This window comes from Chrysemys picta, chromosome 3, assembly GCF_011386835.1.
Source record: "Chrysemys picta bellii isolate R12L10 chromosome 3, ASM1138683v2, whole genome shotgun sequence".
Taxonomy (NCBI): Eukaryota; Metazoa; Chordata; order Testudines; family Emydidae; genus Chrysemys; species Chrysemys picta.
The window spans coordinates 199,531,485-199,557,694 of record NC_088793.1 but is presented as its reverse complement, the minus strand read 5'-3'; the positions used below and the strand labels follow the sequence as shown (position 1 = coordinate 199,557,694).

The 26,210-nt window shown below is 43.4% G+C and overlaps 1 protein-coding gene across 22 annotated transcripts in view; it reads right to left on the bottom strand.

The window, feature by feature from the left end:
- Positions 1-26,210, bottom strand: part of PAK5 (p21 (RAC1) activated kinase 5) — a 188,872-nt gene that overhangs the window by 68,889 nt on the left and 93,773 nt on the right. For 6 of the 22 annotated variants that reach the window (XM_065589794.1, XM_065589784.1, XM_065589786.1 and 3 more), the window contains 2 exons: positions 19,154-19,235; positions 3,203-3,417 (listed from right to left, as the gene is read on the bottom strand). In XM_065589794.1, coding sequence (XP_065445866.1) covers positions 3,203-3,417; positions 19,154-19,226 — 288 coding nt within the window. In that variant the 5' untranslated portion in view covers positions 19,227-19,235. Of the gene's footprint in view, positions 1-3,202; positions 3,418-19,153; positions 19,236-21,974; positions 22,156-26,210 lie in introns of those variants that run through there. The other 16 variants (XM_005287413.5, XM_065589793.1, XM_042846859.2 and 13 more) reach the window with 5 other exon arrangements.

The following is a 26,210-nucleotide window of genomic DNA, read 5'->3' as shown; positions in this document are numbered from 1 at the left end:
ATGTATGGGGTTTTATCTCCTGTGCCCATTTGTCATTGTTGCTCAGGTTCAAGTAGGTGGCACCTTGCTACAAAGAGTGACGGCTATCCCTGCTGTCTATTTGCTTTCCCAACTCAGCTCCTTATGTAACAGGGCTTGATCCAAAGCCCATTGAAGCCAATGAGAGTCTTTCCCTTACTTGATTAGGCGTTGGATTAGGCTCAAAGCAAACAATCAATTCTGTCTCAGGGAGCATCAACAAACCATCACTTAAGTTCTGATTGTAGAATCTACATTACTTTTTAGCTCCCGGGGAATAACCATTAGCAATATACTTTTTGCATTACAAACTAGGCACATTCGATACAAAAGTAATTAAAGAGGGAATAAATGTAGAAACCCACAATGCCTTTATTACCATATCACCTTTGTGACCTAAAACCACACTTCACAAGTTTTAAAGGGGCTTTTTAGCCCAGCATCATTTTGTGATTCAGAACACATTATATTGTGGGCACGTTTCCACGAAAATAGAAAAAACATATTAGTTAAAATGTGCTAACTGTAGTGTAGACAAGGGATAAACTTTTCAGAAGTCCCTCAATGATTTAGGAGCCGAAGTCCCATTGTCAAAAGTGACTTAGAATCCTCCATCTCATTGAAAGTATAGGTTCCTAAGTGACTAAGACTCTGATCTACAAAGGTATTTAGGTACCTAACTCCCCCTGAAATCAATGGGAATTAGGCACCTTTGGGGATCTGTGCCAAAGTCAATTTTGAAAATGGGACTTAAATTTTCAGAAGTACCTTACTTAAGTCCTCAAATAGATTGTCCTGGGAGGGGGGGGGGGGAAGGTGGAATATGGTGATAAGATCTTGTGCAGTAATTATATTGTGAAGGAGGTGGGAGGAGGGGAGAGAAAGAGAAAAAAAAGTGGATAATCACCAGGTAACATGAAAGCAAGTCCACTGTGCATAGAACTCCTGCAGTATACAATAGGAGTTATATGCACAGCCCCATTGCCAGATTGGACCCTATATGATTTCCAGGACTAAAAAAACAACTACTTCATAAATACAAGGAGAGACAAGATAGTGTCGGTCTATTAAAATAATTGCAAATGGCTCTCACCGTCCCAATGGCATCAGGTTTTGTCTTTGTACACTGTCTCACAACTCTTCACCTAGTCAGACAGAGCTCAATCCTGCAGACACGTATGCACGTATGTGCCTACGGCTTCAAAGGGACCAGTCACATGAGCAAAGCTGCTCACATGTGGAAGTCTTTGGCTGGCTTGGACCCATAATTAAGCCGGGCTATGCAGAGCTGACAAATCCAATACATTTTAAAAGAGTTTAAGCCTAAAGACGGATCACCCCAAAGAAATCCATAAAATGGATGAGATTGCAGCAAAACAGTAATCTGATTTTTCCTCTATATAACATCTTTGTTAATTTATGGCCAAATACCCACTGGATCAGATATATTGCGCATCCTGTGGAATGCGATTGTCCTTATTCTTATGCACATCTAGCAGGCAAATGCCTTTCTGCTCTTTCCATTACTCCAGTGCTTCTTTTACGCAACAGCAAGCTATTTTAATCACACCAGAAATCCTTCTTTGCTTTTCAACAATCCAGACCTCGCAGGTAGAGAGCACATTACATAGCAGTTGGCAGTAAACCTGATTTTGGCAAGGAGGATTAACAAATACAAATGAATGATTTGTACTCTCAGAATTGATATTTTTTCATGGATGGAAAGAAGCCGATAAGAATTTTAAGTCACAGAACTTCTCTTCTAGGATAGTGGTAGAGTAAGAGTATGAAAGAAAGAGCAGCATGTGTGAATATGAGAGAGAGAAAAAACATGCGTGCACATGTCGGGTGTGTGATACTGTAGAGCCAACTGAACATGCATTTATCATGCCCCTTGGACTGTCTCACCTGCACTCTGCCCATCTTTCCTGAGCTTAGTCTAGAATGTCTAAATTCTAAAGGATCTTCACATAGCTGCCCTAATATTTTTTTTTTAATCTTCCTTCCCCAAGTGTGGTGCTTCTCTCTCCACATTACCCTTGCCTAAGGCCCAAAATGGACAATCACTCCAGTGCCAGGTTTACGATCTGATATCTTGCAGCCCTGCAGGGCTAGAAATGGGAGCTCTATACAATTGGAAAAGGGACTTGCAGTTGTCCACTCTGAGGGCATGTCTACATTTACCTCCGCAGTGATCGATCCCGCAGGGGTTGATTTATCGTGTCTAGTGAAGATGCGATAAATCGACCACCGAGCACTCTCCCGTCGACTCCGGTACTCCACCAGAGCGAGAGGCATAGGCAGAGTCGACGGGGGAGCGGCAGCAGTCGACTTACCGCAATGAAGACACCGCAGTAAGTAGATCTAAGTACGTCGACTTCAGCTACATTATTCCCGTAGTTGAAGTTGTATAACTTAGATCGATCCCCCCCACCCCCATGTAGGCCAGGCCTGACACTTGACACTGTCACGTAACCCTGGACAGTGCCAATGTATTGCTCATTGGAGGTCTGACATTTTTATGCATGTAAAATCTATTTTAGGTCATTTTTACATTTGTTTTTAAAAATACATTTGCTAGAGTATTCTCTCTCCCTCGAAGTATTTAATAGTTGATTTGGGGTATACCTCTCCACTAACACTTTATATGCTGCTTGTCTCAGACTAAACTCTTTGGGATGTGGATATCTTCCTTTTGGGTTAGACAGTGTCTAGCATGCTGTGGCTTGGATCCCGATTGTGTGCTACCCCAATACTATTAGTATTTGTAATAATGATAATACAAATACAATATACACATAAATCCTGGTTATACTGGAGTCAATGCCAGAGCTCCAATTGACTTAAAAGGTCCAGGATTTAATCTCATGGCTATATTGGGGATGAAAGGAAAGGAAACTGGCTGATTTACAGTGCATCAAATGACGGCCCAGTTTCTGAACTTGGTTGCTGTACCTGCACTGATCTGCGACAAAGTCTGTGGGACTCCAGGCAGGCCCAGCATTCCATCTATACCCTATTAATAGCAGGTCTTGGGCCAACAAATATGCATTTGGTGATGAAGAAATATAACCCTCAGTCCTTCTGGAGAACATGTACCAACATTACTCCTGTAAAACTGCCAAGAGCTGGAACCTGCATGAAAAGCTCAAAGACAATAGGAAACCCAGATCCTGTACACTACCTTCATGGGAGCAAGCTGGATGGGTGTGATACATGAAGGGTCCACCATAGGCTTCGGCCTGTTTGCGGTGTCCGCTAGCAAGCTGTGCCACTGTTGAGGTAGTCCTGTAAATTTTTGTTCTCTGGGATCAAATCCAGTGTGAACCCGGTGCTCAAAATTTGACGGTCCAGAAATTTCAAGCCTTTTCTTTTTCTTTCCAAACATGGTGGAAAAACCTGAGGGGAAGGGGAGGTATGGGAGAACAGAAACAAGAAGTAGTTTATCTTGACATTGTCTCAACTTTTTAACCTGTCATCATTACCTGCGGAGTATAAAACGGATGTTAATTTTTACTGATTCAAAATTTCCAATTCTGCCTCATTTACTCACATGGAGTAGTGCTTTACTCTGCACATAATCCCATCGGGATCTATTGGAGGTCTGATGATTTAGTTGGGGACTGGTCCTGCTTTGAGCAGGAGGTTGGACTAGATGACCTCCTGAGGTCCCTTCCAACCCTGATATTCTATGATTCTATGATTTGGCCCCGGTTATTGTAGTATTTGAATGCCTCATAATCCTTTCTGTATTTATCCTCAAAGTGATTAGCTATGTCATGATAATGATGATACCTAATATGAAACAGAAGTAAATAGAAGAACTTGCATCTCAGAACTATAGGCCAGATGCTCATCAGGCTTAAATCTTGTCAGGAGGACTGTTTTCACCAGCCGAGCATCAGGTCCTAATACATCCATACTTAGATTGCATCCTGCTGAAGTTAGAAGAGGGTTCGTTGCTTGTTTGCCATTTCAGTAATGCCAGACAAGCAGAGATCCTGCTTCAGATTCCAGCCACCCTTCAGCGTCTTCGCCTATACTAGCAAAATCTGCATTCATGCAGCGCAGCTCGCCTTTTGGAGAGAAAAGATCTCCTGCGAAAAGAGACTATCGAGGGCCTGACGGTGCCATTTAGACACAGCCCATAGCAAACGAGAGAGTGGAGCTGCACAGCCCTTGGGGGAGCCCAGGAAACATCTGGCACACTGAGGCTGAGCACCTGCTCCCACGTCCCTTTGCAGGAGCAGTTTGCCATCTCCTGCACGGCTGGCTAGCATGTGAGGGGGGGATTCAGCCAACTTTCTGATTTGCAGAGGGGTGCTCGACACTTGCTCTGCCCAAGGCCCCATCCCCACTCCACCCCTTCCCCCAAGGCCCCACTTCAGCTGCATGGTGAAGTTGGCTGTTTCCGTGACCACTGGAGCGTTTGCTTTGAAGAGCACGCCGTTGGGTCATCTTGTCCACCTGCTGCACAGTGACAGGACTGGGTTCATTATCGTTCTCCAACAATCTCCAGTACCCTTGGATGGGAGTTCGATCTAGCCCTGTGTATCTCCAGTGAGGGTGATTTTACAGCTACCCCGGACAACTGGTTCCAGGGTTTGTTCTGATAATGCCTTTTGGGATATTTAACATTTTTTTTTTTGCTGCTATGATTTAATCCTCAAGAGACTGACTAATCATTCCTGGGGCTAGATTACCCCTAACCCTTTGTGGCTCTGGCCACGGCGAGCAGGGACAGCAGGTGAGCAGAGGCTGCTTGCCCAGTACTTGCAAGGGGTGGCCAGAGAGGGTCAAGGAGTGGGTGTCCCGATGCACAGGGGAAAGATGGATAAACTGCACCCTGTAAAGGGCTGAAGTAATTTACTCCAGATCCCACAGCAAGGGAGGTGCAGGGGTCACAAGTCTCACCCAGGCTACTGCCAGGGCAGGACAGCTTCCACACCACCACTTACTCTGAGCACAGCCTAATGACTCATTCCAGCCTACAGTGTGTTCGACATTCTGGAGAAGGGCGATGTTTCTAGGGCTTTAGCCAGATTGCTGTGGGGCCATTATACCAGGGAAGAGGAAGGATTCCAAGCAACTAGGGAGTGGGATAGGTTTGGGATTTTTTGGGGGGTGGGGGGGGAGGGAGCCATTCCTGCTGCCTCATGCTGGACAAACCCTCTCTCCTCCACCTAAGACTATGGTCCTGAAATAACCCACTTATCTCTGCTACCAGTATTCAGCGCGTCTGTTGGACTGGGAACCAGCAAGACCTGAAGCATTTGGAGCAAGCACACGGGCGGCAGCTTGAGTTAACGGGGAGGTGGGGCCAGCAGTGCTCAAAGATGGGTAGAGGTCTGGAGAACATTGGGCTCATGGGAAGCTAGTCTAGCCCTGGGCTGGGAACTGGCTATGGGGCTGGAGGAGGGGAGGGAGACAGAGGAGAAAAAGGCAGTGTTTCTGCTGCTTGGAAATAGGATGCAAGTCTCCAGGTCTTCTGTAAAGAGCACATAGCAAATAGGAGGATGATTTAGTTGGGAATTGGTCCTGCTTTGAGCAGGGGGTTGGACTAGATGACCTCCTGAGGTCCCTTCCAACCCTGCTATTTTATGATTCCTCCATGGCCCTCTAAGGGTTAAACCCATTACTCCTAGTTTTATCCTCCTTGACTTGAGAATAAATTGATGCCTGTCCTCTTCACACCTTCCCTTTACATACTTGTAGACAATTATGTGTCCTTTAAGCTTATTTTCTCCAGATAGAACAGGCCTAGTTCTTTTAACCTTTCCTCATAGGTCTTATTTTCCAAACCTTTCATCGGTTTTGTTCCTCTCTTCTGAGCTCTCTCTAATTATTGTGTCTTGTTTGAAATCAAGTGCCCTTTAGTCTCTTTCTCTCTCTCCTGCTAAGATCTTACTTACAATCATTTTTAGCTTCCTTTTATCACTCTGCTCCTCCCATCTTTCCCATTCTTAGCATTCTGATCTCTTATTTTGTTTCCACTGGTGCCTAACTATAAACCTGCACTCTCCAAGTTTTCAGCCATTGCTTCATTATTGGTCAGTATTAAATTAAAAAACAAACAAAACAGAAACACAATAACAAGCGGGAGCCCATGTCAGTGGAATCCTAATGACAGCAAGAGCAGACTACCTGGATCCACCTGTCAGCTCTGTTTTATCTTTAGAGAGTGTAAGCTCTTTGGGGCAGGATCCATCCTTTCGTTCTGTGTATTTGCAGTGCCTAGCATAAGGCTGCCCTGGTCAATGACTCCAGTTTCTGGGTGCTACAGTAACACAAATATTTTTATTCTAACCCATGGTTTTGGGTTGACATTTTTCATTTTTGGTTTCTAGCCACTGGCAATTTTTTAAAAAGTTTAAACAAAAGCCATGCCAATATTGCCAACCTCTAGCATTCACATAAATAAATAAATAAACACACAAATAAATAAAAAAAAAAATAAAAAAAACACAAGTCAGCCCCTCCCCACAAACACTAATAGCTTAAAAATCTCAAGATTTAAAATAAAAATAAAAATTGGGGTTCATTTTCTTTGACGGCTGAAGATTTCAAATGCACTTGAATAATGGTTTTAAGCTTTTCTCTGAAACGTACTTATTTTTAAAATCAAAGCTGAGATTCTCAGGCATTCACATGATTCCAGGACCTGGGGCTTTAAGAAAGACATCAACTACCACAAGACTTGCAATAAAATCATGAGAGTTGGAAACACTGCAGTGCCTTCCATTTTGAGTACAAGAGAACCTCATAAAAAAGATACTGCAGCTAGAACTGTGTGGGAATTGGATTTTCCTTTTATACATGAAATTTCAAAAAAATTTCCATTCTGAAATGGAACAACAACAAAAACATAAAAAAATGTAATTGAACTTCCTGTCAAACAAGATTCCAGAACAAAACCAAAAAGTGTCATTTTGTTTTATTTAAATTTTAACATTTCATTCTGATTTTGACTTTATTTTATTTATACATACATATAAACAAAAACTGGAATGAAATATTTTGAAACAAAAAAGTTTGAATGTTTCATTCCGAAAACATTAAAAATGGACATTTGCGATCAGAACACTCAGTTCCATTTTTTAAAATCAGTCAAAATAGACTGGTTTCTATGAAACTTTGATTTCAACAAGATAGTATTCACCCAGACAGATGTTCCATTGGAAAATTTTTGACCAGCTCTAATGACATGATTTTTGAGTCACACAATAGCTGAAATGGCTGGAGGTAGAAAGTTAAAATCTGGCATGGAAATAGCCCTCAGCCAGAAGAAGAGCCTTTATTTTTTCAAGAGTTATGCCTCTGTGAAAGTCACCTACTGAGCATGCACAGATATGGTCACTAAGTACACTAAGCAGCATTTACCCTTCCACGTGTGTGGCTAATTTAGCTACAAGGGCAAAAGTGTAGGGGAAATATATTGCTGCAAATTGGTAGATACGCTTGTGGCTGAAGAACTGAAGGTGCAAAGGGCTCGAGCCCTGCTGTAATGTGGCCAAGTTCCTCTGTAGTTAGGGAAGAAACCTGAACGGAAAAGGAAGAACTCTTGCCGTTGTACTTCCTAAAGAGGTCAGAAGAGGGGCTCATTTCCACCAGACTCTTAGGCCTGGTCTACACTACAGCTGCCGATCGAGCTAAGCTATGCAATGTGAGTTACGTTAGTAGCGTAACTCAAGTTGACGTAGCTCAGATCTACTCATGTGGGGTCCACACTACACTATGTCGATGGGTGACACTCTCCCACCGACACTGCTTCTGCCTCTCATTGAGGTGGAGTACAGAAATCAACGAGAGAGCACTCTTCCATCGACTGAGCTTGTCTTCACTAGACCTGCTAAATCAATGCTGCTGCATCGATTGCAGCAGTGCCGATTTAGCTCTGGAGTGAAGACAAGCCCTTAAAGAGCATCTGGTCAGGGCATACCAAGCCAAAGAGTTCCGTATTATGGAACTGATCAGAGACTGGAGTAGCTCTTGAGAGATAAATAGAAAAGCAATACATGTTCCATTCATTGGCCATTAGAGCTTCTTCATCCTGGAAAGCAAAGTTCCTTTTGTTATAAAAAAAAGTTCCCCTTCCCCCCTTTTTAAAATTCCTCAGTAATCTTTCCTGGCTTCTCAGAGAGAACACAAAATTAGGTAAAAATTAATATTTTATATAATGCCACAAATGTACAGGCTTTATGATGGAGACCATAATTTTTGGTGGATTTATAGCGAGGCTAAATTTGGGTTTGAGAGTTGTGCAGTTCAATGCCTGCTCCAGGATTACATGCATCAGGTGTGCAAGAACATTTTGTCATATGAACACTGATTTATCTAGCAGGAGTCTCAGGTAGTATCAACGATGTGAATTTTTCAGATAAGGTGAGAGGTTGCATGTACTCTTTCTATTTTGAAATACCCCAGCTTTCCTTTGTAGGAAATCACATGCAAACCTTGACACCCTGTGCAGAAGCCAATGACTGCTGTATGGTGGATCTTTTAGAGAGCATTTCTACATTACGTTCCTACACAATATCCTTTTCTCTGGCCTTCACAATGGCCATTGTGCCCCACTCATGTCCATGGAGAATGCCGCTACACAGCTCATCTTCCTATCCTGTAGCTTTGATTATGGCAATCCTCTTTGCATCCCCCACATTGGCTCCCTCTTTTCATATCAAGCATAATCTACTTGTCTTCACTTTCAAGGCCCTCCATAACGTATCCCCACCCTACTTACCATTTTTCATTCAGTATCAAAAGCTCAGTTCCCACCACTGAGCAGCCCATGATACTAGCTTCCATCACCCACTTGTTAAAAATTTAACAAGTGTCTTTGTGCTTTCTCCCATGCTGCCCCTCACCCTGGGGAGAAACATCTGCAAAATTGAAACTCTCCTCTTCCATGAAATCTACCAAAACCTGATGACAGATACGCTGCTAGTGTGTTGAAACCACTGTCAATCATGCTGACCTCTATTGTTATTGTTTGACTGTACTCCCCGCATCACTGTCTGTATCCACCCTCTTATACTTAGACTGTAAGCTTTTTGGAGGCAAGGATTGTCTTTGTTCTGTTTGTACAGCATCCCCTACCTCAATGGGACCTGACTGGGGCTACTACCCCGAATTGGCGCTCTAACTCCACCAGCAGAGGTGGTAGTAAGCGCCGCCGACAAAAAGCGGCAGAAGTCGATTTTGCCGCCGTCCTCACAACGGGGTAAGTCGGCTGCAATACGTCGAATTCAGCTACGCTATTCACGTAGCTGAATTTGCGTATCTTAAATCGACTCCCCGCTGTAGTGTAGATGTACCCTTAGACTAAGGGCTGGTCTACACTTAGTCCGGACTTCGGACTAAGGTACGCAAATTCAGCTACGTTAATAACGTAGCTGAATTCGAAGTACCTTAGTCCGGACTTACCGCGGTCCAGACGCGGCCGGAAGTCTCCCCCCGTCGACGCCGCGTACTCCTCTCGGAGAGCTGGAGTACCGGCGTCGATTGTGAGCACTTCCGGGATCGATCCGGGATCAATTTATCGCGTCTTAACCAGACGCGATAAATCGATCCCAGAACATCGATGGCGTGCCTCCGGACCAGCCGGTAAGTGTAGACTAGCCCTTAGACCCTCAACTTGCTCCATTAAAAAGTCAATGGCAGCTTTACCACTGCCACAAGTGAACATAGGATAAAATCATCAAAACCATCTAGACCAGTGGCTCTAAATCTTTTCTGGCAATGCATGCATTCTGATCCTTCCAGTGCCATGTGGTTGTGGTTGATTGGAGCCTGCTACTGTATCGAATGGGAAAAGGGGGGAAATTTGTTACTCCTCTCCCCCGTTCATGTAGAGCTTGTTTTCATCTAATTCCATGTTGCATTTTTCTTTAATGAGATCAACAAATGGCATGGTTGCTGATTGGAATGTATGTCCTCTACCGTCAAACCAGAAGATTCCATCTATACGTAATATACTGATGAGTGTGTGCAACTGGTCCCCCATCTTTGCCCAATCCACAAAGCATGAGTGTCACACCCCCCAGCTAAAGAGCTTTGGCAGCTCATGCTTCTAGTTCTTGAGGGCCCTGGTATTCAATTCTTGGTGCATTGGCCAAGATGGCAACCATCACCTACACACTTCAGAAAGGAGAGGCAAAATTAAAGGGAGGTTTTCTGCCATACTTACTGTTACACGAGTTAACAGTGTTATTTAGTAACAAGTTGGGGAAGCAGAGAGCATACTAAGCAAATGGAAGAGCAAGAGTCCTAAGGCTTATACATTGTTTTTGAAATAAACTCTAGACACATCTCAACCTCTTGAAGATAAATAATTGGAGGAGTTTGTGCTTACGCCTCGCAAAATCTCTGTTGCAGGCAAAATATCCCTCTGTTCTGAAAGTTAACCATAGTCCAGGTAAACGTCAGTTCTGGGTCCCACGGAATTTTAATCCCGTCATTGTTATTTTTGCAGACAACCGAATTTGATCCTGAGCCCAAGAATAAAAAATTCAGGTAACCAAGATCCATTAGCAGAGGGAAAGGTAGTGTTGTGAAGTGCTTAAAAAAAAAAAAAAAGTCCCACGAAGTCTATTATCTCTTGGTATCACCACCCACGTTAGTGCTCCCAGTTACTAATTTAATTCTTAGCACCATCCCCCCAGACTCATGGGCATTCTGTTGCCTTTAAATTAATGCAATATTTATAAATGGCTCCCTTGCAGGTCTCTGTGAATCCTCCCCGTGGAGAAGGAGGAAATGGGGCTTGATGGATTCATGAATTTGGTACTGTTGTTAAAAGAAACAAAAGTAGGTGACCAGTTCACTCACGTTCACTAGTACCTTACTTGTGAATAATCCCACCGATTTCAATAGGATCACTCAGAGCAAGGTGCTACTGATCGGCAGTATGGGTGGCAGATTCTGTCCAAATGACAGCTACATTGATTTTGAACTAGTTCCAGGAGAGAAAGCATGGCCACAGAAAAACCAGTCACATGGGGATATTTCTATCATAACTATACTTCATTTGTACTAAAACATGTCTGCAAACAGCGCATTTATTCATTTTATGTTCATCTGGGAGGACGATCAAGGAGACAATCCTTCAATTATTACAGAAGATGACATTAAGTCTGGTGATAAGGCTCAATAAAATAAAAATAAAAGGTATCATAAAGTGCCATAATAACTCTAGCAATGGCCAACTTTAACAAGAAACCCATGTTTATTTTATAACACGCATACTCTGCTTGCAGTGCCACAGACTTATGAGGTCTTCCTGATTTATGGAGTAAGCCAAGATATTGTAGAACAGATTAGAGATTGCCGTTGTCTCCTAGCAGAGAAAAGAGGGGCATGATGGTGTTAATCTGTAGTAACTCCACTCTAGCTTATTACCTCAGAGCAAGGTTGAATGATACCTTCTCTTATTTTGCAAGGTATGGAGCTGACAGGGCCGCCGCAGGCAAAAAAGCCTCCCGCCCCCCCCCACCCCCCAGCGGTGAGCGCAGTGAGCCCGGCCGTGGGACTGCTTTCCTCGGCCGGCCGGAGCGCCGGGAGGAGGGCGGAGAGCCCGGCCGGGGCCCTGCTCTCTCCAGCTGGCCGGAGCGCCGGGGGGAGGGCGGCGAGCCCGGCCACGGCTCTGTTCTCCCCGGAGGCTGGAGTGCCAGGGGGAGGGCGGAGAGCCCGGCCACGGCCAGCTCTCGACGGCCGGCCGGAGTGCCGGGGGAGGGCAGCGAGCCCGCTGTGGCTCCGCTCTCCCCGGGTGAGCGCCGCCCCCCTCCAAGTGCCGCCCCAAGCACATGCTTGGTAGGCTGGTGCCTGGAGCTGGCCCTGGGAGCTGATGCCTATGGGAGGAATCCCAGCATTTGAGTTACTTATATAATCAAAGGGCTCAATCCTACTGCCTGGTGAAACCAATGGGATTAGGAGGGGACCCATATTTTCTTTGCAGATTGAGGGCCAATTTTTCTGATGGTGTAGATGTCAATGAAGCTGCACCAATTTACACCAGAAGATAATTAGTCATTGAGTATTCATAAAGTGGAAACTCATTGTTTATACCAACAGTGCCTTAAACGGCATCCCTTCCTAATACAGTTTTCCTTAGGACAGTACAAGATTGCTCCCGGCTACAGACCATTAATGTAGGTCCAACTCAGAGTCCTTTCTCCCTCTGCTACTGGGGCTTCTATTTTAAATTGCTTTATTAAAAATAATTTTAAACATTTATACTCTATGGATACACATTAATAGTGAATGTCCAGGCCCCCCCAGATGACCTCATTTCTTCCTCTCTTCCCCCCTCCCCCCAAGGCTGAAAGACCCACCAGGCTGAATCCTACATCCTCATGAGGGGCAGGGGCAATAGATTCCACCTGAAGTGGCTGCAGTTGATTTGAAAGAGTAGAGCAGGAGATGAGAGAAAGACACTCTAATGCTGCCCCTTCTTCCCCCTGCTTCTTCCGCGAATTAGTAACTGTCTGGAACTACAAGGGAGAAACTCTCTTTTCCCAGCCCCTCCCCTGCGCTGAAAGGAAAGACATCAGCTGCACTAGGAAGGTTCCCTTCGCCCCTTAGTGATCTGGAGCCAGCTCCAACACTCTTCTACTTCAGTCCAGGGCTAGGTGGCATGGAGAGGGTATATGCTGTCCCCAGCTGTCAGGCAGGTTCTTGGTGACTCGTGCCAGGTGGCACAGGTCAAAGCAGTGCCTAGGTAAAAGAACTCAGTCATTTAAAAAACAAAAACACCTGTCTCATAAACATGCATGAAGCCTACTACTATGTATACACTGAGATAATTTTAAACCAAAAAATAACTTTCGCAAGACTTGTATGAACTACAGAAACCCGAGTTTTCTCTCACTACAATAATTCACTAATAAGATGCTTCGTCCTAGTGAACCAGTAGACTCATCCATGTTATGCCAGCACTGTTAGTACAGCTACACTGCCAGGAAGGGTAGGTCAATATTTCTTACGTAAACCTATTTTCTTCAAACACACATGGGTGGATTGTAAAGATTCACTCTAGAGTGGCATTTTTCCTACTGCATCTCAGCCCCAGAATACATTTTCTTTTTAGCCATTAAAAATTGAGCTCATTTTCAATTATTAAGAGCACAACACATTAAGTTCACCAGTGTTTAATTTTTTTCCAATGACTCCCTGCAGGTCATTACCATGTAATCAGCATTAGTCCATTTTAGTATTAAAATGGGCTAGCTATTAGTGTTTTAAAATTAGCTCTGTGCACTTTTGAATATTCATCTCTCTCAACGCTGGAATAGCTATACACTACACAAAGGGACTGTATAAGATACTGCTTAAACGCATATTTATATAAGGTGAAAGGGACACTGTCAGCTCCCATTTGATCCCAACTCCAAGCTGTCATAAAAAACAACAACCTAGGAACAACAACGTCCCCACAGTTATGAGTCCCCAGGTGGAAGTTTAAATTTCTACACAAGACAGACCCCAAACACTGATTCACTTAATACCTGAAAGCAGAGCTGAACTCATTCATTTGTATTGTTCAAACTGAGGGTCCAGTTTCCCACTCCTCCACAGGAAGGCTCATAGAGAGGAAATCTCTGTTGAGGTGTCTTCCCCATCATTCTGTGGGGCGGGGTTTGCCCTTTCACAGAACAGGCTCCACCCTAGCTCCTGGGATATCAGAGATCAGACCATCTGTTCAGAGGCACACTGCCTCCACCCAAGCTCTGACCTTGGCAACAAGACTGGTTGCACACGCTCATTGGTTGCACACGTCCACACGACCAGTGCTTTGCCAACCAGTGGCTGCCCTTAGCTGTCCTTTCCCCCTGGCCCCATTAAAGGCGGATCCTTACCACAGCCAAAAGTGTACTACAGCCTTTGACTGTTAGTTTTAAGAACATAAGAATGGCCATACTGGGTCAGAGCAAAGGTCCATCTAGCCCAGTATCCTGTCTTCTGACAGTGGCCAATGCCAGGTGCTTCAGAGGGAATGAACAGAACAGGTAACCATCAAGTGATCCATCCCCCGTCGCCCATTCCCAGCTTCTGGCAAACAGAGGCTAGGGACACCATCCCTGCCCACCCTGGCTAATAGCCATTGATAGACCTATCCTCCATGTACTTATCTAGTTCTTTTTTGAACCCTGTTATAGTCTTGGCCTTCACAACATCCTCTGGCAAGGAGTTCCACAGGTTGACTGTGCATTGTGTGAAAAAATACTTCCTTTTGTTTGTTGTGCCAAGAACTTGCCTGGGTGAGACGGGAAACGTTGGGGGAAATGATGCTTATTTCCATTCTGTCCATGGCCAGTCCACTGCCTACCAACCTTCCCCCAACCCATACCCCCAGGCTCCTGGACAGCCCTCAGTAGGAGATTCTGCTCTGGATTTCGCCAAGCCCTCTTTCTAATCAGGAGTGGGAAGATCCACATGGTCATCTTGGGAACACAATCAGACCCTGGGAGAATTGTGTAGCAAATAAAAGTGAAACTTTAAAAAAACAAAACAAAAACCATAACTTAAGAATCATGGGCATTGTTAGTGGTGAAGGTAAGGAAGTGTGTGCTTACAACAGGCAATTGATATGCTAGCAGTTTCCCTTTAATAATCTTTTCATTTCTTAATGGCTTTCCGTAACAGTGACCTCAGTCATTCTGTTGTACAGTAAACAATGCAACAGTGCGCCATTAGCCTGCCAATTTCCGCTCGTGTTCTCTGATTAATAGGGCCCTTTTCCAATACTTGATCATAAACTAAAGAATATGACTTGAGCAACAAATCAAATTCAAGTGAGGATAGATGGTGTAGCTAGTGCTTCAGATGAATGTATGCAGGGCAAGTGTTCAATCCCGAGGGGAAGCTAATGTCCTCTTATTGATTCATCGTCGCATAAATCACTAGGAAGTAGACTGAAAGCGAAGCTAAGACATTGATACAAGCTCTGATTCTCCTCTCACGCTGGTGTAACTGCATTGACTGAAATGGAGTTACGGCTCATTATGCTGATACACATGAAAGGAGAATCAGGCTCATCGATTCGGATATGCAGCAAGGCCTCAAAAATTAGTAAATCTTAAATAATTCAGAATGGAGAGGAATTTCCAAAGCACTCGGCATTGGCTTAACTCTGCAGCCACGGAGCTTTACTGTGGACTTCAGTGGGAGCAGAGTTAGGCCAATGCCGAGTGCCTTGGAAAAAAATCTCCCCCGTAACTAATTAGGGGCTCAATTGTGCCTTGAAAGGGACAGCTCTTGGCAGTGGGTGGGATTCTGCTTTAGGCAGGCAGAATGCCGCTGGGAGCTCCAGAGTGCGCAGTGGCAACACACCAGCTGCTACCCTCCATAACTGGGTATAGCCTACACCCCTTGCAGGCTTATCCCCACTCGGTGAGCTGGAGTGGCGGTATGGATAAGCAGCATGGCTTGTCTCCTCCCTGTGCCATCTTTGGTGCCTTCGGGATCCTGTGCTCTCCCCCCCACACCATTGGGTCCAGCCCTTATGCAAGTAAGGCAATGAGGGGAAAGCCCTAGTGCTCCCCCCCATGCGCCTATGTACACACCAGGCCACAATCTGGCCCTGCACTATTAGAGCTCTATCAATTTTAGTCTATTGATCCCAGCCCCAAACCAGATCACTAGGGCTTTGTCAGGGCAGGAGTGAATTACATCATTAAAAACATGGTGTCAAGTATCAAGGGGTAGCCGTGTTAGTCTGTATCCACAAAAACAACAAGGAGTCCTCCTTGTTATCATTAAAAACATACATTACTGTACGTTAATGAATGACGGGCCAAGTAACCAATATGTAATCACCCTTAAAGTTACAGGAGCGCTGATCCAGACCAAAGACCCATAAAATAAGGGATGAAAAACCAAAAAGTCATACCCACTATTCTGTGCCAGTATGAGATCATGGCTAAACTGAGCAACTCCATACAGCTGTGACATATTGCTAATTTTGTTTCAAAGAAATCCACTAAGTCTCAGCTCTGCAGCTGAGATAAGGGCAGGGAAGAATAGCAGTAAAAGGGCTCTGCATAGGTACTGGGTTTTGCACCCACTGTGTTTTTTCTTCTTCCTCCAACCTTGACAGTATTTTCCTCTCACTGTTTGGAACTGACGTCTCTTTTTAATCAAATGCGTGTTCTCTATTGTGCACATGCAATTTTTTTAAAGTTATAATTTAATGCTAATTTTTTAGCTAAAGTGAAAATCACCACAAACATTGGGTGTTGGGGGGGCAGGTGTGTGTGTGGGGGGGAAATCAAAGGAAATAGATGGACCATGTAAACATAGGGGCCTGAATGAAAGCCTCTAAAGTCAGTGGAAAAATTCCCCTATGACGTCAATGGGCTTTGGATCAGGCCCCACATGTCACTCATTTTAGAAGGCAGATACAGTCCTCTGCAGTATGGAGGTATTATAGGTTCTCCTGAAGACCTTAAGAACCTTGTATTCAAAATGGCAGTAGATTCAAGCATGTCCACTGCCTTTTAAAAAAGTCTGATATTTGTTTTGTTAAAAAACAACGAACAAGTGTGCTGTGCCACGGGGCAGGATTTGCAGCTCTGCACTCCTGCCGACAGACAGCCCTTCAGCAGATTGGGTGAGTATGGTTTTCTGTATCTCCATCTCCTGGGTCTCTGGTAGTGTTACCAGAGAAGGGGAATTCATGGATTCAAAGTCAACTAGATTGTGATCATCTAGTCTGACCTCCTGTAGCGCAAAGGCCAGAGACCTGCCCCCCAAATAATTCTTCGTGCATACCTTTTAGAAAAAAAGCATCCAATCTTGATTTTAAAATGGTTGCACTATGACCCTCGGTAAATTGTTCCGCTGGTTAATTACCCTCATTCTCAATGTATGCCTGCATGTATCTAGCTCCAGCTTCCAGCCACTGGATCGTGTTCGACCTTCCTCTGCTAGATGAGAAGAGCTGCACTTGTATGAGAAGCCAGCAGAGAGGATTACCGGAGAGAGACAGGAGAAGCAACAGGAGGAGAATGGGAGCCTGAGATGAAAGCGAGACTGAACAGGCTGATCTCCAGGGCCCTAAATGTGAATATAGGAGGAAGAGGGATGAGGTTTGCAAGATGAGAGGACCTAGTGGCGGACTAACAAACGTGACAACCACTGGTTGATCTTGTCACAGATCTGACTACAAGAGTGACCAGAAACTGAAAATAACTTTCACACAAGGGATAAGTTTAAAAGGAAACGGAATTGAATTCCCCGGGCTATAAGATAGTACAGAGGTGACTTTAATGGTTAGGAGAGAGAAGCTGAGGAATGATTTTCCTTTCTGTAACACCCATGTTATCCTTATTTGTAAACAATATGCTGTAACTCAGTCACAAGATGCAAGCTTGATGCAGGAATCATTGGGTGACAGATGTTCCCGGATGCAACAGAACCATTGTGCTTCCACTGCAGGGTGAAGCTGGCCACAGAGTGAGTGTGTGTAGTCCATGGGCTGCAACTGTGGTCCATGGGCTGCAACAACAACTGCACTGAGGTAGTCTATATCCTGTCTGGGGGGAGGGGATGGGGGAGGGGAATTCTGCCCCTCTTAGCCCTGCAGAAATCCTCTGTGCTAAGCCTATTCTCAGACTTCACCCATGGGTCAAAGATGTGCCTCTAGATAAACTCCTGGTAATGCCTGTGCATTGGTACAGCCTGACTCTGAAGCAATACCAACCCCTCACTTCAGAGGCTGCACACAGGCATAACTAATGTCCCATGGAACACTCAAAACCTCAAGCTATTATGCTGTTTCCATGATAGAACTGTCAGATGGAAAACAAGACTACTAGAGCCAACATGGTCAAGAGTGGCCACTGATTCCGATATCACTCAACCGTGACTTGAACAAGAGAAAGTAGGGGCTCTAATATGACTTGAAGGCACTGCCCCATATTGGGGCAGAGTGAGGGGGCTCATCACCTCAGGGGGAGCTCTGGCAGACTCACACCTCAAAAACAGGTACCCTGCCTCCCAGAGCTCCACGTAATGCAGCCAACGTGCCATCCTTGGAGAACATAGCATTCTGCTTCCCTCCATGCCTGGCCAGTGTGGAACAAGTTGCGGGGAGGTTAGTGCTGACTGTAGCACTTGTCTTACACACCACAAACACAGGGACTACTACTGTGCTCAGCCCTAGTGCAGGTGTGTAAGGAATGGATATCCCTTGGGTCCTTCCCCAGCCAAAGTATCTGCACGGGAACCAGGCACACACACACTCTCTAAGCCAGTAAAGCATCTAAACAAATATTATGAATGTAGGTCCCAAGTGTTCATTTGTTACCTAGAGGCAGATCTTGTTATTTCTTTGTAGACAATGGTTTTAGACCTCATTAATATTGTTTCTCTCAATTGCTATTTGAGTGCATTCTTAATTATACTATAGGCAGCGAATGCCCTGCTATTCCTTCATCTTTATAATACGGTTTCCTGTACTGCTATCCATTAGTCAATCATTGCAATTTAGGCAACAAATAACACACTCCTTACAAAAAGTTCTAGGCACCCTAGCAATTAATCAGACTGAGAATCACAAAATAACCATCCAGCAGCCAAAAATAAATAAATAAATAAATAAATAAATAAATAAAAATCAAAGGCAAATAATGAATTCAGCCAGCCAATATATTGCAATATTACAGAATTTTGTCATGCTAGCGATCTCCTATGCATGCAAATAATCCCCAGGTGAGTAAACATTCATCCACGAGAATAAAAACTTTCTCAAGCCTTATTCTTGAATTTAACTCAATTAAATTTCACCCCCATACTTTTTAAAGTGCCTAACTGACTAAGAGCCTAAGTCCCATACAGGTAAGTGCCTAACTCTAATGACAGTCAATAGGACTTAGGAATCTAAGTCTCTTTTGAAAGAGAGACGTAGGAAAAAAGATATAAACAGACTGATTCACGGACCACACCAAATAAGCATGCGACATGCTTCATAAAAACCACCTTCTAATCTACCCTGTAGCAGCCTGATCATTTAAAGCTTTTGTCAAATTGGTCAGTTTCTCAAAGACACTGCATCTCTAAGCAATACAAGTAAGATACATTTAAACAATTACAAGCCATGGGAGACTTGTCATTGTCATTGTGTTAAACCACACAATACCTTGTTTATGGTTGAAAATGCCTTCATTCGCCACACCACAGCACAGCAGGGTGTTTCTTGATAGCTGTCCCATGAGCAATATCTAATAGAGATGCACAATGGAACAAATAAAAAAACCAAAAGACAACAAGTGCTTGGAGAGAAATAGTAAAAGCTGGTACGGAATTACCAAACTGGGATTTATTTACTCCAGGGAACAATACTCATTCTTCTCACTGCAAACTCCTCTTGCACAAGAGCCCATTTCCACATGTCGTTTGACATGTTTTTCCTAATTTAGAAGCCTTGTGGCATTCAGTGGATTTTAATGCACCGTAATTTTGAACTGAGCCATCATAAGTAGTTTAAATGAACATATTGTTGGCACTCTATTATCTTGAAATATATATATTAAGTTACCTGCAGGTTCCCTGTCTTTTATTGATGGTCAAGATGCTCTACATACTAATGAAATTTAAATATTTGGTTTCTGATTTTTTTTTTAAATAAATAGTATCCAGGATTTTCAGATAGGAATAGTGATTTTGAGTGCCCAATTTCAGACATCTAAAAATAAGCTTGATTTTAAAGGCAGTACTGAGCATCCTCCACCCAATCATGAGAAGGTGAGTACCTGAAATGTGGACACACCAAAATCACCAGTTATTTCTGAAAATAAGCCAAGGATGTTTTGCTTACTGCTATATTATATTACATTATAAAAATACATTACAGGAGCAGAAAGTAGTCTCCATTTATTTGAATGTTTTGAATTAGGAGAAAAATTCAGGCTACGTTAGGAAGATGCAACACTGTCAAGAATAAAGATGGGGATTTATCAGGGAAAGAAGATATGATATGGTTGGAATGCCTGAAGGGAATACCAGAGCCAGAGATCTGAAAGACATTTTACTTCTGAATATTAAAAATTGTCAACATTTTCATAATTGAAACAATTATAGCATAATAGTTGCACAGGTGTGAAATCATAAGTCTGTCAAGAGAGCAGACAAATTATTTGGAAAGAAGCACTGCAATTTGATATATCAGCTGCCATCTTCTCCGCATTAAGGGACAGATCTTCAGCTGGAGGAAGCTGACATTGGCCCATTGAACTTAGTGGATCAACACCAATTTACATCAGCAGAGAATATGGCACTATGGATTTAGGATACCTTTAAAAATTAAAGCTTTCATTTTAATCCACCTAAATCCATTTCACCTACACCTCACTTGCTGGTGGAAAGAGACAAAGACAGCATTACAAGTGTGCCAATGACCAGGCAGGTTGCAAATAACAGTTCAGTGTATATTTAAGTCAATTCACAGGGAAGATCAAACATTCTGCACATTACATCGGTTATATTTATAATTTCTCTTAGCGAGAAGAGTCCCCGCCCCCTTCACCTAATAGTGGAGGGTGCCAGCAAGTAAAGTCACAAGCAAAATGGATAAGTTGGAGCTTGAGTCTGGCTCTCCGACCACGCACAGAGGGACTCCAGGAGCACTGCATATATTTGAAGACATGCGTGCCATGTGTCTATGCATCCCTAACAAGCAGGATGTGGAAAAGTTAGGGGTAAGAGGTAAGAGACAGGAACCAAAAGAGATGCTGGTTTAGTTCCTGGCTCTGCCACAAACTCCCTAATGTGAACTTGGGCGAGTCATTTAGTCTTTATGCCTCAGTTCCCCCATTTGTGAAATGGGAATGATACTACTTCTTCCCCCTACTCCCCCACCTTTATTCATCTATTTAGACAGTACATTTTTTGGTACAGGGACTCGATATTTGTACAAGACCTAGAACAATGGGGAGCCAATCTCAGCTGCAGCTTTCTGGCACCATGATAAGCAAACAACAATAATGCAGATTATTCTCCTGCCATGAATAAGCAGTCTTCTCAAATGTTGAAGTGGGTGCTATGGCCAACCAGAATATCAGCACACAGTTAACACCACTTCTGTGACAATAGTCCGAACCTGGTGAGGTTGCCAAAAAATCTTTTGATGATCTGGGCTATAACATAATACATACACACATTAAGATATATGCAGTAATACTACTCATACATAAAGGTAATCTCAGCCTTCCTGGAAAAGGATTACCTTCATTTTTCACTTTTTCGGATGGTCTGTGTTATGTTGGCTATCAAGGATCTGTTCTCTTTTCTCCACCCATTTTTGGAGTACACTTTCCATTAAGACAACTTTTATAGGTAACTATTGATAATCAGTGATTAATAGTCATGCTTCCTAAGGAATCAGAAATGAATAGACATGCTTTCTAAGAAAGCGCGGCAGTCTGTATTAGTTATTGTAGGGTTGCTATAAGCACAAGTTTGTTCGCATTCCAGGCGAAGGGCTTTGTAGCAAGTAGCTGCACATTTAATCGATATTTTAAAAACTTAGCCCCACTCAAAGTATTAGAAATTAACCCTAACAAATGTGGTGATAGTAATAGAAATATTTTAAACCTTTGTACAGGTTGATCACCCGAAGATTGGCCGCCCCTTACCAGGTGCCGCCCCAAGCATGTGCTTGGTTGCCTGGTGCCTGGAGCCGGCCCTGGTTAAGAGCATTTGGAAAGTCAATTGTCCTTTCTTTCCTTACTATATATTGTCAAGCAATATAATGGTTCTTCCCGAACTGTTTACTAGAACTCACTCTTTCATCCAACTAATCCAGAAAACTTCCCACAATCTTTTGTGAAGAAAACTGAATTATTATAAAATACTGTTCACTTAATCCTTCCCATTAGGCCATTCAGTGATCACTGAATCTCAAAAAGTCTTAGAGCCACTGCATGCAAATATTTTAGTGCTAAATGAGTTGTGTCACCTACATTTTGGATTTTTACATCACCATTTGTCATTCTGACTAATAGGTCTTGCCCCTCCTTGATTTGACTGGTTGGTATTGATGTAAGTAAGTTTTGATGAAAGTAAGCTTTTTGGAGAAATCCAGATCTTTCACCTTACTGCAGTGACACCTCTTTCCAGGAGGCGTCTGTAGCCATCAAAAAACTGCAAGAACAAGCAACATGACATGACACAAAGTTAACAAGAACTGGACTGGATGTTAGTAATGGGAAATTTACCAGAGATGAAAATGTACAGTCCTACTAAAATCAGTAGCCATCGAAAACTCTCATCAGTTGATGTTTATTCAATGACCTATATGAAACAACTTTTGGTCTCAATCCAGTGGACAGGTGTCTGCATCCCAGACTGCCTCAATGACACCTTAAAACAAAGGCCATGGATTAAAATTCACATGGAGGCAGATTTACTTTTTCACCTAGAATGGTCCCTCAGAAGAAGCATTCAGTCAGTTAGTTACAAGACGTCTTGCTGTGCCTAACATTTTCCCATCTTTTGGAATGGCATGTTCTACTTGAACGGTACAATTAGATTTTTCTGGAATGAGGCAAAGGGACACTTTGGGCCTGCAAAAAAGAAAACACAAACAAAAACAAAAACAAAAAACCAAAACAAAATAAAATGAGGAGCGTTGGCAAGACAAAGCTCTCAGCTTTGAACAGATGAGATGGTTACCAGGAAAAAATCGATTTATAAATGCCAAATGTAGCTGCTGAAGAACCAAATCCAGAGTTAATACAGCTATGACATTTTCAGGGAAACTGTCAAAATGTCAGTACATCCCTGGGAGGCATCTTTATGGTTGACCAAACTAACTGTATTCCCTCCTGGGAATCCTGGGAGTTGGCGCAATTATAATTTTGCAGAGAATGTCTAGAGGAAGGTACCTGGGGCCTTTTGGGTTGAGCATACGTAGGCTTGGAAGGATTTGATTTCTATTGGTGAAATAGACATTTATCAAATGCGCACAAACAGAGGAAAAAATATTTGCATTGATAAAAGAAATGTACAGGTGGGCCAAGTGAGAAAAATGCTGCTTGAGAACTTAGTTTGATTTAAGGATATGTACGTAGCATATTTTGATGTGGTGTTGACAATTTGTGTTTTAATTATTATAATGCTTTAACTTTTTGAATCTCAGCATCATCAATAATTGTTTCACTCCCTCCCATAATTTTGCACAACTGAAAATTTAAACCTATAATTGGAAAATACTCAAAAAACCAAACATCTATCGCAGGGGTCAGCAACCTTTCAGAAGCAGTGTGCTGAGTCTTCATTTATTCACTCTGATTTAAGGTTTCATGCGCCAGTCATACATTTTAACGTTTTTAGAAGGTCTCTTTCTATAAGTCTATAATATAGAACTAAACTATGTATGTAAAGTAAATAAGGTTTTTAAAATGTTTAAGAAGCTTCTTTTAAAATTAAATTAAAATGCAGAGCCCCCCAGACCAGTGGCCAGGACCCGGGCAGTGTGAGTGCCACTGAAAATCAGCTTGAGTGCCGCCTTTGGCACGTGTGCCATAGGTTGCCTACTCCGATCTATAGTAACCCCCCACCTCAAAAAATCTACTCCTGCCAAGCCTAAAAACATAACTTTGGAGGAAACTCCGTAAACTCTCTTTAAACATATCAGAGGGATAAATACAAGGGAGGGAGAGGAATTATTCCAGCTTAGTACTAATGTAGACACGAGAACAAATGGATATAAACTGGCCGTGGGGAAGTTTAGGCTTGAAATTAGACGAAGGTTTCTGACCGTCAGAGGGGTGAAATATTGGAATGGCCTTCCGAGGGAAACGGTGGGGGCAAGGGACCTGTCTGGTTTTAAGATTAAGTTAGACAAGTTTATGGAGGGAATGGTTTAATGGTAAAACATATTAGTTGTGGAATACCAAGCAATGGTAGGCAAACAGTATAATGGCTAACAAGGGTTAGGCTGGAGACTCTTGCCTACATGCTCGGGGTCTTACTGATCGCCACATTTGGGGTCGGGAAGGAATTTTCCTCCAGGGTAGATTGGCTGAGGCCCTGGAGGTTTTTCGCCTTCCTCCGCAGCATGGGGCAGGGATCTCTAGCAGGAGGGTTCTCTGCCAATTGAAGTCACTAAGACACAGGATTTGGGGACTTCATCAGCAGAGTCAAGGAAAGGGTAGGGACGGTTTTGTGGCCTGCAGCATGCAGGGGGTCAGACCAGATGATCATAATGGTCCCTTCTGACCTTAAAGTCTATGAGTCTATGAGTCTATGAGTAAAGCAGTGTGCAAAGACAGGTAAAATCCTCTCCCGTAGTTTGAGAACCCTTATTTTTTTGATGGGGAGGAAATATTGCACTTCAGAGAGGTTGCGCTCTTCATATCTTTAATAGGAACTACTTGCGCTTTTGCCTCAGAAATCTCTGGCCAAGACGAAGGGTCTTTTACTGTCTTTTGCTTTGAAAGAATTCAGATCCAACTATGTCAACGTGTGTCAAAGGAAGGCCTCGAACATGCTTGCCCATGACAACGGAGTGCCAGCCTGGGGAGAACGGCAGATACCTGGGAGATGAGTGCAGTATAAGAAAGAACCTGAATAAATAAAATAGAAACCTTGTCTTTAATGGAAAACTCCCCCCACCATAAACAGAGGGGGGTCGTTCTAGAAGTCAAAAGCTTCACTTACCTCTTGAGTGGCCTCTAATTCTAGACTGGTAGCAGCCTGCACGATGGCCATATTCTAAACACAGTAGCTAGACCTCAGGACTCTGACAGGCAAGTATCCCTTGATTCAGAGAATTCAATTCAGACTCCCCCTATGGAAGGGATTCAGGCTTCAGCAATGATCATCTGCACAGTGAAGCCCGAATGCTCTTCTTTTGTGCCGGTTTCTTTCACAACATGGTTTATGTGAATGATACAAAATATCATAGTTGCTGTTAGTGTTACTGTCCCTCCTTGAAGCACAGATTATTGCAGAAAACATATGGCCCTGATTTAAAAAAAAAAAATCTTAGTGTGATTCTTACCCCTTGCTGGTCAACTGAGCTAACCAAGTTCCAACACAGCACTTGAGAATTAGTGCATTGAGGGGACAGCATTTTTTTTATCATCCCGTTTGTGGTTTTAAATGTATGTATTCTTTCACCTCTACCACCATCACATCGATTTCTTGGGGAAGAAGAGAATATGTAGTTCTTTAAAGAACGTTTTCCTATCAAGCCACCAATACCAAATGATTGCAGGTGATGGTTAGTAAGTGAAGTGGACCCAATATAAAGAGTTTTTAGGGCCCAAAATTACAGGTGGGTATCATATATTTCAGATTTGAGAGGATGCTATGCTGGGGATTTCCCACCCTCCCTGAAACATCAGAAATGGCCCCAACTAGAGCTGGGATGCTGGATAGGGTGGGCCAGTGCTGGAGGTAGCATTGAGCATCTTCTCTCTCATGTACTTGGCTGGCTGGCTCTTGCTCAGGGTCTAACTAATCGCCATATGTGGCATCAAGAAACAATTCCCCCTCCTCATCACCCTATTGGGTGAGCATTTCACAATCTTTAAATGTGTTTAGCCCCAACCCTCTCCAGGAGGTAGGGTAGTGTGGTTATTCCCATTTTACAGATGGGGAACAGAGGCACAAAGAAGCTAAGTGATTTGTTCCAGGTCTCAAAGTCTGTGGCAGAGCAGCGAATGGAACCCAAGTCTCCCAAGTCCTAGGCTTAACGGCCTAATCACCAGATCATGCTTCCTAATATTTAAGGAGGACAGCAGTGCCTACAATCCCCCACTAAGATGAAGGCTGCATTGTGCAAGACCTTATACAAACACAGTGAGACACTGCTTGTCCTGGAGTGTTACAGTTCAGATTACAAACAGGAGAAAGGATCAAGGTCGGGGCAACAGCACCACAGAGGGGAAGTGACGCAGCAGGTGAGTGACAGAGCTGGGAACAGAGCCCAGACCTTGTTCAAGCAACCAGTCTGCTCGGCCAATTCTGTGCTTTGGGAGGGGTCACTGTAGCATCCCTCACGTGATCTTTCATTGCTACCAGTCTGGAGGCAAAAGTTCATTTAAAACCATCACGAACTGGTGGTGAACAAAGAACTGTTGGGGAAGATATGTAATTAAAACACACATATCTAAAAAACCAAAATCTATACTGTATATAGATATGTCAGGACATTTCACCACTGTATTCTAGACCTCTGATGGAGTGCG